The following is a 13141-nucleotide window of genomic DNA, read 5'->3' on the forward strand; positions in this document are numbered from 1 at the left end:
AACGTCCCCTGCAACGGGCAGTAGCAGATCGGACTTCCAGGCCTCTCGATTACACCGAGTTGGTCCAGATCGGGCCTTGGTTTCACGAGGCTGTAGTCCAATGGCTGGACCCGATCTGGCTCAACTCTGCGGTGCCTATCCAACCGAGACGGCCGTCTCTCTTCCTGTACACCGACGCTTCTACGCGGGGTTGGGGGGCCCACCTGGACCTGCACGAGGCCCAGGGGGTCTGGACCCAGGAGGAGTCCCTCCTACACATCAACTTTCTAGAGTTGGAGGCGGTTCGTCGGGCTCTGCTGGAGTTTCGCCTCCTGATTCGGGATCAGGATGTGTTGGTCCACGGGGACAACACCACATGCCTAGCTTACCTTCGCCACCAGGGGGGCACCAATTCTCGGTCCCTCTCCCTGTTAGCGGAGGAGATTCTGCTCTGGTGCCAGACCAATCAGGTCCGGATGTCAGTCCAATTCGTTCCGGGGAAACTGAACGCCCTGGCCGACATTCTCAGTCGGGGCGATCAGGTTCTCCCCACAGAATGGACCATCGCTCACAACGTTCTACGGCGTCTGTGGGCAAGGTGGGACCGTCCTCTGATCGATCTGTTCGCAACTCGATTCAGCGCTCGGCTTCCCAGGTACGTCAGCCCCTTTCGAGACACGAATGCGTTCCACGTGGACGCATTCACTCTCTCGTGGAGGCTCCTCGATGCTTACGCCTATCCCCCGACATCTCTGATTCCGAGGGTACTGGCAAAGTATCTGCAGGAACGGCCAAGACTGATTTTGGTTGCGCCTTACTGGCCAACAGCTCCGTGGTTTCCAGATCTTCGCGGTCTCACCCACGTAGACCCTCTACCTCTGAATCTGGACGGGGGAAGTCTGCTCCAGCCTCGATCAGGCCTCCCTCATCCACGTCCAGAGAGTCTGTGCTTGACCGCATGGCTCTTGTGCGCTCCAAACTGCTTGCACTAGGATTGCACAAGAGTTCAGTAGAGTTTTCCTTGAACGCTAAGAGGCGATCAACTAATCAGCTCTACGACTTACGCTGGAGAGCTTGGGCCTCCTTCGCCTTGTCCAAGGGGATAAAGCCGCTTTATCCCTCAACACAGGACTTGGCCAACTTCCTGGTGGAAGTGTATCAAAAGAAGAGTCTTTCTTCTAAGACTCTTCTTGGATACAAATCTGCCATCACTTCCACGATTGCGGCTGCTACTGGTCGCAGACCTGAACACTTGATCAGTTCCTCCCTCATCGCTAATGTCCTTTCGGGTATTAGCAATGCAGCGGTGTCTAAACCTCGGGTTTCATTTCCCAAGTGGGATGTCTTCCTGGTTCTCAAACTCCTGCGTAGCAAGGAGTTTGAACCCCTGGCAGGCATTAGTATCAAGTTCCTGACTTTTAAGACTGTGTTCCTCATCGCTTTAGCCACTTGCCGTAGACTCAGTGGTATTCAAGCTTTGAGTGGCCTGGAATTTGACATTGAGTTCACCACACATCAGGTGACGTTGGCTTTCCTACCAGACTTTCGAGCCAAGAATCAGAATGCCTCGGAGTTGTCCAAACCAGTAGTCATTCAAGCCTTGGCTCCCACTCTTGAACATGATGACCCTGATCGCTTCCTCTGCCCAGTACGTGCCCTTAGAGTGTACCTGGATAGAACACGTAGCTTTCGGTCTTCTAAGCGGTCACTGTTTGTCTCGCTTAATCCGAAGTACCAATCGGATATTTCTAGACAAACTTTAGCTCGTTGGCTGACCTTGCTTATCAAACAGGCTTATGTTCATGCTCAAGTGGATGTGGTCCCTGACATCAGGGCACACGAGATTCGGGCTATCGGCTCCTCGTTGGCGCACGTGCGGGGTGCCTCGCTCCAAAGCATAATGGCGGTCGCGTTCTGAAAGACTCCAGCCACGTTTATTAACCACTATATGCGAGACTTTTCCAGTCTCAGGCTTGACCAGTCGTATGGCATTGCCAAAGCAGTGGTTGCCAGCATGGTCACGTCAGTCTAAGGTATTTTTCTTGGGTATATTTTCTTTTACGGTAGTACTGTTCGAAAATTGCCTGGGTATCTTAATCCTTGGATTTAAGTGATTTTGATTAAGGAGTTTAATACTCTACATATCACCCTCACACCACTCTGGTATTCTGTGCAAGAATAGTACTGTCGAGGTAAGTGTTATATTGACTGTAAGGCTTCTTTTTAAGCCTACTGTCTATATGATACTTACCGAGACAGTACTATTAGAGTTTCCCTCCCGCCTCCCCTCTTGATATGTTATGGGCTTTTTGAGGGTCTGCAGCTCATAAAGAAAGAGGACGCGCCACCTACATCCTGTAAGGGGGAAGCACTCAGACAGTGCTTGGGATCCACGGTGGCGCATGGTTATGGGAGATAATTGTACCCACGCAGCGTTTTGTCCAATTTTTTCGGCCTATAATAGATAATGTGCAAGAATAGTACTGTCTCGGTAAGTATCATATAGACAGTAGGCTTAAAAAGAAGCCTTACAGTTTATCTAACATTTGAAAAGAATGTTCCCGTGCCCGTTAGTTTTTAATAAAACTTGAAACGTACAACGTGAATTTTTGACTCATACAAGTGTTTTTGTTGTTGTTATTTTTGTTGTTGTTGACAGGTTTACTCATTTTTGGTGCTTTTGTGCATTGTTTGGTAACAATGAAATGCTTGAGTTTCTGGCAATGAGATCAACAACCGCGAAGTTCACAGTCAGCAGAGCCATCAGCAAAGAATTTCTCTTCAATTCTGTTGGATACATGTAAATATTAGATGGGGTTGGAAAAAAACTAATTTATTTCCTGTGAGGTTTGACTGTCTTCAGTACAGAGGTACCTGTGATGAAAGGACACCCTTAGAACCAGCCAACAATGACCTTACATTGCAGGTGGCCTAGCTCAATAGGTATATTTTAGTCAAAATAAATTAGTACACAGATGGTACACTTATCTTTTATTGGGAGGTGTCCTCTCAGCAGAGGGGCTTGGCATCACAGGTACCACTGTAACTTTTTTAACTGAAATCTGTTTTTATCTTTTTCAGTGAGTACATCGAAAGGGGCAAGTGTATCCAGCAGACACTGAAGTCGCTGGAGGTGTCTTGTCCTAGGGTCAAGGTGTTTGAAGTTCTCAACAGATACAATGGAACTATTCTCACAGAACCAGCGTCCCGCTGTGGAGGTACACATGTTGTTGGTGGTGGTGGTATTAGTGTGGGTGGTGGTGGATTTGGTTGTGGTGGTGGTGGTGTGTATGTATGTGTCTGTGTGTGTGCGCGCGCGTGACCAACATGATTTTGCTGCATGGATTTTCTTGTTTGTTTACATGTGTAAATATAACTTTACTGTCAGGAGGTTGAAACATACTTACAGGTGCATAATGGCTTCTGTGTTTCTGAATGGTTTGAATGGGAAAGTGCTGTGTGGTCTAACATTGTTGTTTTTGTTTGGTGGTGGGGGGCAATGGGGACGTTATTATTTATTGGTGATTTACGTACGAGTTCATCCATGCCCCTAGAGGGCCTGAGATTTTCATTAAAGGCACAGTCCTTCCTGTATAAAGGATTTCGCTCACCATCGCAGATCTGGCCTTGCTTTTACATGGGATAAACTCATGCCTCCACTCCCACATATAAACAAATAAGCAGGCTAGTTGCATTTTGTGTGGAGAGGGGGAAGTTTTTATCATTAATTTCTTAAAAAGCCACTGGTGTCCATTTGCGAAATTAGTTAATTGATAAAAAAAAAAAATTACAACTCTGCGCAGGACGCAGTCAGGATGTTGAGTTATGGTATGTGTTCGAGTGGAGGGATAGTTTCATCCCACGCAAAAGGCTGGGCAGATCTGAGATAGTGTGTATATAGAACTGTTTTCACAGATAGGGCTGTGACATGAAACCTTGAATCCTTGAACGTACTGGCATACGAGTACTTGACCTATGATATTATGTTATGTTCTATCACTTTTTGTTCAATTGCATGGCGTTGCGCTGCTCTGCGTTTCATTGCGTTATTGATGTATTGATTAATTCATTTATTTATATATTTATTTACTTTTGCGTTTATTTATCAATTTGCACTCTTTCACCTGTATAACTATGTTGTTGTTTCTTTTCTATCACAATCATGTGCCTCAGTAGTGTACACACTATAGGATGTTTATGGATCTTGTTTTCTTTGGTATGTTTAGTTGTATGGGCTCAAATAAACATTCTCTGTATGCAATGGTAATTAACCATAGATCTATCTATGTTACCAAGACCCCAACTGTAAAGGAAGCTAGGTTCTCTCTCATCTTCTCATTTCCGTGTGTGTGTAATGTAAATACTTTAAAGAAAACTGTAGGTCAAAGTGCTTGTGTCTCTTTTGTATTTTATGCTTGTTTTTTGTTTTTTTAATTCAGTTAACTTATCAAAGGTTTTTTAGTTGAGCAAATTGTTGCTATTTTATGCTTGTTTTTTTTGTTTTTTTAATTCAGTTAACTTATCAAAGGTTTTTTAGTTGAGCAAATTGTTGCTGATTGACAATGACATGTATGAATGGACAATGGATCAACACTGTATGACTCCTTCACAGAGTATTACGGCAGTGTTGTTTCCAATGAGTGCTTCGACCCTGAGGCCAACAGCAAGTGTTCCTCTGACTTGTATGCTGTGTACGGTCTGGCTGAGGTGAAAGATGCTTGTGGGTAAGTTTGTTTTATGTGGTGACAGTTTACTTTGTGCAATGGAACACCCCCACCCCATCCCCCCCCCCACTCCCCCCCTCCCTGCCTCCTATAAGACCTTCAAGGAGGGAGTCTTAAAATGGAGGTAAATTTACAAAGTTTATGAACAGAAAATCTGAGAAAACAGGATATTAAAAAAAGGGGGGGGGGGGGGGGGGTCCAAACTGTTTCACTTCAAAACTTCAATTTATTGCAGAGAGTGAATAGGGTATGTTTGTTTTTGGTTTAATTGGTTGGTGGGTGGTGTTGTTTGTTTCATTGTTTATTTCTTTGTTTCTTTACTTCTTGTTGGTTGTTGTTGTTATTGGTGTGTCAGTCTGTCTTATTTCATCTTTTGTTGTTTGTGTTGACTTCTTGTCAACAAAAAGGAGAAAAAATAATTGCAAAAACAGTTACTTGTCAGGGGGGAAAATGTGTTGATGAATGTGTGTATTTTTGTGTACGTCTGTGTTTGTTTTCAAGCTTGTTTTGTGTCTGTTAATTTGTCTGCCTCACAGTCTGGTGCTTGACTATTGTATGAAATAGCTTACATGCGCTGACTTCTATGTTTTCTGGTTTATTTGTAGTTCCTGTACCGTACAGTCAAAAACTGTAACCATACCAATTTTTCTTGCTTACAGGTACTGGTACAGTGGACCAGTTGAGTGTTTGTACAAGAACACAGCCAGGAACTGCTCGCGTGCGGCGGTGGACAGAGCGTGGCGTGGGTACCTGAAACTCTTGCTTACTCTGCGAGAAATCAGCAGCTCCATGCAGTTGATGAACATGCCTGTGATGGAGCGAATTTTCCAGTGTCCTGCAGGTAAAAGGAGAAATTCTGAATTAATCATATTGTCGCCCTGAAAGCGGAATATGGCTGCCCGAAGGGGGGGGGGGGGGGGGGTGAAAACGGTCATACACGTAGAATCCCACTTGTGAGAAAACATGAGTGAACGTGGGAGTGTCAGCCCATGAACGAAGCAGAAGAAGAATATTGTCTTCGTTGGCCTCCCATGCACAAGGTTAAGTGTGGGAGTCTCGGTTGGTTAAGGGTGGAGATTTTCCCTATCCCAGGTCAACTTATGTGCAGACCTGCTAGTGCCTTATCCCCCTTTATGTGTTCATGCAAGCACAAGACCGATTGCACACGGAAAAAAATCCTGTAATCTATGTCAGAGTTCGCAGGGTTATGAAAACACAAAATTATCAAGCGTGCATCCCTCGAAATCGGCGTATGGCTGCCTAAATGGCGTGGTATAAACGGTCAAACAATTGTAAAAACCCATTTGTGCGACAACAACAAAAACATGATTTATTTTTTTAGTTTCAGACCAATAAACACAAAAAGGATATAAAAGGCACAGTAAGCCCTCCCGTAAACCATCACAGATACTGTCAGGCTTTACACACAGTACAAACACCATTTCATTTAAACACTCACCGCTTGAGAACATTCTAGGTGCCCTCCGTAAAGAGCGAACAATTTTCAAAGAATTTATTTTTGCGTGGTTTATCTTACCTCTGAGGCATTGTGAACCCGTGTAATCCAGTTTCCCTTTTTTCACAATTTAGCCGCCAGTTTGTCATTTCAATGCAAATCTCTGTGAGCTTATCTGCAATAGCACGTTATTGTGTACCTTTGAATCTGAAATGCAACATTGAAACGGCTGCGAACTAGAGCAGTGGTGGTTAACGGTTCAGAGGAACTGGCGCCAGGCAGCGTCGTCTGCTACGAGAACCACGACCTTGCGTGACCCTGATTCCGGGCTATCTTTTTTTAAACTTTTAAAACTTCGTATTGTTCTGATCTTGTCTTGATGAAAGAAGATTTCTTTTATGATTTAAGAATGTTTGTGTAACAAGCTGTCAATTTATTATTTAGATTTCAAAAGTTAGGTCAGAAGCGCAAAAAAGCACCGTCCGATTGTCTGACAGACAATCCGCAAATTTAATTCTTTGAAAATTGCTAGCTCTTTACGTAGGACACCTAGGATGTTCCCGTTTGGTGAGCGTTCAAATGGAAGGGTGTTTGTACTGTGTGTAAAAGCCTGACAGTATCTGTGATGGTTTACGGGAGGCTTACTGTGCCTTTAAGTCTTAAGAAGAAGAAGAAGATATTGTCCACAAATGTGTTCTCCTCCTTGTATGCTAAAAAATATACAACCTTGTGAGAGCAGAATTTGCCGATGTATACTTTCATTTTATCTACAGAATTTATTCTCTGGCACAGTCATACACTAACAAATGTGCAAACTTAGAAGTAGAGAATTTGGAGATCATCTATGCTTTTGGGGGGCTCACAGATTAACTGAGGAAAAAACAGAAGCAAATTTACCTCACACAAATTCTTTGCAAAAAGTAAATCCCCAATGATGAATTGGAGAAAGTGAACTTTTGGCTGAGATGACCATACCAATCTGGATTCAGAGTCAACACCAAAAAGAGAGGAAATGACTTCATGGCACTTACGAATTGACACTGTTTTATTTGATTTTTCATCACTTTGACAAGACACTTTTCAAGTTGTCTGGTCAGCATTGCATACTGAAAGGGTAATGGGAGTGGTCAGTCAAGTAAGTGCACTCTTATTTATGTGATTCACATTGCAGAGAGGCCTGGCGAGTGCCTGCCGTCTGATGATTTGGGTATCACGGTCCACGAGTGCGATGCCGATTTTGACTGTGAGCACCCCAAGAAGTGCTGCCCTGTGGGTGGTGGAGCCGGACAGGTGTGCCAGAATCCTGTCTACAGTGAGTTAAACGCTTCCTATTTTGTGCAGACAGCACTTTGGCATAGATCACAAGAAGCAGTACAGTGCAACCCCCCTTTTTAAGACATCCTGATTTATAAAACCGTGCTTTTTAAGATGTTACACCTGGGCTACACTGACTGTAATATTAATTCTAGTGTTCAGTTGTTATAAAACCTGTGGCGAATTAAGATGTGTGTGTGGGTCAGTCTGTCTCTCTGTTGGACTGTATCTATTTTACTAACTGTGCATGCCCGAATGCTGCCGCTATTACTGTCACTGTTTGCTGATGTGACACAGTGTTTCCCCTTTTACAATACAGCCAACCATTTTGGCGTGACTGTGGTGATCGATGCAGACTTCAGGGACAGTGACTATGACTTGCGATCACAGCGCATGATGCAGATCAGGGATGAGGTTTGTGACTTTTTCACTCTTTTTATATTTAGTCAAGTTTTGACTAAATATTTTAACATCGAGGGGGAATCGAAACGAGGGTCGTGGTGTATGTGCGTGTGTGCGTGCGTGTGTGTGTGTGTGTGTGTGTGTAGAGCGATTCAGACTAAACTACTGGACCGATCTTTATGAAATTTGACATGAGAGTTCCTGGGTATGAAATCCCCGAACGTTTTTTTCATTTTTTTGATAAATGTCTTTGATGACGTCATATCCGGCTTTTCGTGAAAGTTGAGGCGGCACTGTCACGCCCTCATTTTTCAACCAAATTGGTTCAAATTTTGGTCAAGTAATCTTCGACGAAGCCCGGGGTTCGGTATTGCATTTCAGCTTGGTGGCTTAAAAATTAATTAATGACTTTGGTCATTAAAAATCGGAAAATTGTAAAAAAAAATAAAAATTTATAAAACGATCCAAATTTACGTTTATCTTATTCTCCATCATTTGCTGATTCCAAAAACATATAAATATGTTATATTCGGATTAAAAACAAGCTCTGAAAATTAAATATATAAAAATTATTATCAAAATTAAATTGTCCAAATCAATTTAAAAACACTTTCATCTTATTCCTTGTCGGTTCCTGATTCCAAAAATATATAGATATGATATGTTTGGATTAAAAACACGCTCAGAAAGTTAAAACAAAGAGAGGTACAGAAAAGCGTGCTATCCTTCTTAGCGCAACTACTACCCCGCTCTTCTTGTCAATTTCACTGCCTTTGCCATGAGCGGTGGACTGACGATGCTACGAGTATACGGTCTTGCTGAAAAATGGCATTGCGTTCAGTTTCATTCTGTGAGTTCGACAGCTACTTGACTAAATACTGTATTTTCGCCTTACGCGACTTGTTTGTTGTTGTTTCCATGTGTAGGCAGAAACGAGATTATGTCGTCAGAGATGCTACCGTCACTGAGTTTGGTAATGCGCAACGAATTAAAGTGGTGCACACATAGACTTTTTCTGGAAACAACTGTGTTGTTTTATTATGCGCTGCGGAAGACTTGTCTTCTTTGAAGGTGAATCAACTTGTAAAGATACCGATAGCATTTTCACAGTGGCCGCTCGATATGATGCCTTTTTCCTTTGAAAACATGCACACTGGAGCTCATTGTTGACTGTGACACTGTTCTTGTGTTTACAGCTTGACTCCACTTCAAGGAACAGAACTCTTTTACAGCGCATACAAAAACCAATAGAGCTATTTCCAAACATCATGTATTGGAGTTGAAGTGGGGGAGGGGGGGGGGGGGGGGGGGACTATACATTTTTGACCAATAAGTGCATAGTTCTGTATCAGCTCAGTTTCATAAGCACTTGAGTTAATGTTTTGAGAGTGACAGCAGCTGATGGAAGATCAAGAAAAACAGTTGATGTGATATTTATATATCGAGACAGGGGTGTTGAATGTGTACCTCTTTTCTACTTTCCAGTTGAGAAGACTTTTCCGGCAGCTTCCTGGTTTCCTTGGACTGGAAATTGAATCTTCCAAGTGAGTTTTGCAGTTATTATTTGTTTGTTTATCTTCAATCATATTGTGTATAACTAGAATGAATGCGTGTTGTGGTTGTTGTTGTTGTTGTTGTTGTTGTTGTTGTTGTTGTTGTTGTTGTTGTTGTTGTTGTTGTTGTTGTTGTTGTTGTTGTTGTTGTTGTTGTTGTTGTTGTTGTTGTTGTTGTTGTTGTTGTTGTAGAAAGGAAGAAGCGTGCACTGAACTGTGCTACATATAAACCACACACAAACAGTAATACAGTCAAACCTGTCTATAACGACCACCCAAGGGACTGACCAAAAGTGGTCGTTATGGACAGGTGGTCGCTATGGAAAGGTGAATTACATAGGGAAAAAACTCTCGTCGGTCATCTTAAAGGGCGGTCGTAAAGGGCAGGTGGTCATAATGGAGGGGTGGTTACCAGGGCAGGTTTGACTCTATATGCAAACGATTGTGAAATGACTGTGATGTGTCTGCAGGCCTGGAAGCATCGAGGTTGAAACGCAGGTTACGGTGAGGAACGGAACAAAGGCTGAAGATGTCAGAAGAGTAATGAATATGACACAGGGTGCCCCCATCTTCTTTGAAGGAAGAAACCATAGCATTCTGTACACAGTCTACAATACCGGAGGTTTAGTGATCTTCTTTTCTTTTTCTTTACTTATTTGATTTATAATAGGCAAATTTCGTAATTAACTCTGTCGGGTTTTTATTTGTTATGGAAGAGTTGCTTTTCCTTCAAAACACTGAGACAAACAAACCCACATAATATTGTAGGCCAGTCACTAGCATGCAGTGTGTCTCCAGACGTGGCCGGTGAGTGACGCGATCACTTCGGCAGTGTATTAGACTTTTAGTCAGCTCTGATATGAATACTTTCCATTGAAAAGAGTGTAATATTGAGCGGACAGTGCAGAAACCTCAGGTTGGAGTTAATTTTCAGTGGGATGTCAGTCATTCACATGATTTCCCTGTCATAGAATCCTCAAAACCAAGGTCACTTTTGACTTTGAGTGATAAAAGAATTAAGATTTTGGAACATCAAGAAGGGGAATTGAATCAAAATTATTATTTGAAGAGATGCTAGAAATGTATTCCTATCATCTCCATTGTACAAAAAGGCTCTGCATTTCTTGGAGTGTGTTGGTGTAATTTGCTTTATTCTTCTCCTTCTAATTTGCTTTTAAAAAGAAAAGAATATGCAATAGTATTTTCCTAAATGGTGCTTTGGGCATGTTGTTTCATTCCTGCTCTTTTGATCTTGTGGCAGGAATGTGCAGATACATGTATTGCGGGGAAGGCCTTTGTATGAACAACATGACTGCATCCGTCTGTGTGTGTCCTAAGGGACGTACTGGTGAACGTTGTGAACAGTATGGTGAGTCTTAGCTAGAGAGAAAACAAACATGCAGTGCATCCCCCCCCCCCCCCCTTTAAGAACTCAAAAACATTGAGAAAATCAGGTCTTGAATGGAGGTCAATTGACTGATGTAATGAACAGAAAATCTAAAACTGTACACTTCATGACTAAAGGTTATGCTATTGACATTCACCTTTATTGATACTGTGTAACAAATAATCGGCCATATAAAATACAACAACAAAAAAGGCGTTGTATACCTCTTTACTGAACTATGTTTATGTGGGATTTTGACTTTTAATGAATAGATACTTTATGTCTGATTTTTCACGACTTGGAAACTTGATGTGCAGCACACACACTTTTGTTCATGTTTTCATTAAAACATTCATGTCCTTGGCATCAGGCAACAGCACCATACCCAGGCCTCCCTCACAAGAGTTGATGAACTGCACAGACTGGCGTGACATTTGGAGTCGCGTATCTGGTCCTTGCATGGCGTCCCTCGATTCAGCCAGATACTCTCATTTCGATCAATGCAGGTAAAGCTTGTTTGCTGACAGCAAGGCAGGGTTTTCAAACATTCTTCTTTTTCTTGTCGTTCGCTATTTCGGACTGTCGACATTTCATTTTGCGTTTTTGCGTGGATCTGTGGTTGGTTAAGGTGCGCCTGTTGGCCCAGATCCTCCGACTTCAGCCCTTAGGTTTCTTTCGGGGTTACCCCGCCCTTAGTTCCTGGCTCAAAAACCTAACCCTGGGAACACATGGGGGATTTCTTACCGGGGGTTCCACCCCGGGGCTAGAGCTTTTAATGCGGCTCTTACCCGCAAGGTGTAACCGTCATCGGACACGTAGGGCATGTATAGGGTAGTCGGTGCCATCTGCCAACCCACCCCGTCCTGGTAGAGACACCGCTAGTTGGTCCGGGACTGCTTATTCTATATTCGCAGCTGGCCCCCATATCTGGGGGCCGTTCCCCTATCCGCCACCTGGGGACCCGCCGGGTTGAGGATAGTCGCCCCCCTACTGAATTGGAAGTAGTCTGTTCCCGGTTTCAAACATTCAGAAAGTTAATGGAAAATTGAAGTCTCTTTCCAATTTTGGAAAGCTTTGAGAAATTGAACGGTGTTTTACAAGGTTTACATGGCTGATAAAAATTAAGGGTCTTTTTCAAGTTTTGGAAAATTAGCATAAGGGTCTTTGGCAGGTTTGAACATTTTGGGAAATTTAGGAAAGTTTAGGCAGTTTGGAAATGTACAAATTTATTAAGCAGAATATTTCTTTGTCATTTTATCAGAGAAAGACTAGATGCACAAATCCACAAGAGTCAATTAAAGTCTCTGGAGTATGCTCTCAGCAGTGTTTACATTCATTAGTTTGTCATTGTTTGTCTTTTTTGGATCAAGACATTTGGTAAGATGACAGATGTCGGAAAAAGTGCCCATAAAGTTGTTTAACAAAAAGTTCTGCATATATAGTTTACTTGATGTTTTCTGTCTCAAATGTTATTGTATGAGATCAAGTATTTGAACCCAGAGGATGCTGAAACTTACTGAATATTGTTGTAGCCACTTCATAACATTCATCAGGTAAGATAAAATGTGTGAGCCCAGGGGATGCTGAAACTTATTTCCGATTGTTGCAGCCACTATGCAGCATTTATCAAGTGTGCGGCCTTTGTGATGAGAGCTCAGCACCACCGCTGCTCAGAAGACACCATCCGAAGAATGGCACTCAGCAACTACTGGCACTTCACTTCTGCATCTTCCCCTTTAGAAACGCCCGGCTACCCAACAAATCAGCCAGGCTATGAAAGCTCCAGCGACTACTACAGTTCAAGGTCTCACGATCGCACCTCAGGAATGCATCTGTACAGTACCTCTCCTCCTGACGGACCCACTGCTGACTTTGGCCCCCCTTCTGATCTGTACGGCAGCTCTGATTACTATGGTTCTACGTCAGACCTCTACCGTAGCTCTTCAGATCACTACAGCAGTACAGATCGCTACAGATCTGACAGCTACTCTTCTGAATGGGACCACAGCTCTTCTGCTTATGGCGGTGCTCCGTACGAGAAATCTCTGCCTTATGTTTGCATGGGTAAGTTTGACTTAACATGGACTTCATTGCATCTTCAACAAGACAAGTAGAGTTTTAGCTATGGATAATCATAATAATGATGATAATCATACAAATAAGAGTTTCTTCAACAATTTTGAGATAAGTTCATTATCTGTATCATAAGTGTTTGTTTGTCTGTCTACTTAAAAGACCATGTGGTGGACATACTGTCAATCAAATGTAACATTTTGTTTTGTCATAAATTCAACGTTCCTTTCACCTACCATTCTTGTTTTTTTAT

General features: G+C 42.8%; 1 protein-coding gene across 1 annotated transcript in view; it reads left to right on the plus strand.

Moving 5' to 3' along the window:
- The window catches only part of LOC138983054 (uncharacterized), a gene marked incomplete at its 5' end in the record, with an annotated part of 181271 nt that overhangs the window by 79646 nt on the left and 88484 nt on the right, over positions 1-13141 (plus strand). The window contains 10 exon segments of the mRNA XM_070356456.1: positions 3061-3197; positions 4592-4703; positions 5363-5544; positions 7331-7471; positions 7793-7887; positions 9361-9419; positions 9899-10050; positions 10690-10797; positions 11186-11321; positions 12425-12879. Of these exon segments, the coding sequence (XP_070212557.1) occupies positions 3061-3197; positions 4592-4703; positions 5363-5544; positions 7331-7471; positions 7793-7887; positions 9361-9419; positions 9899-10050; positions 10690-10797; positions 11186-11321; positions 12425-12879 (1577 nt within the window).

Source organism: Littorina saxatilis, linkage group LG12, assembly GCF_037325665.1.
Source record: "Littorina saxatilis isolate snail1 linkage group LG12, US_GU_Lsax_2.0, whole genome shotgun sequence".
NCBI lineage: Eukaryota > Metazoa > Mollusca > Gastropoda > Littorinimorpha > Littorinidae > Littorina > Littorina saxatilis.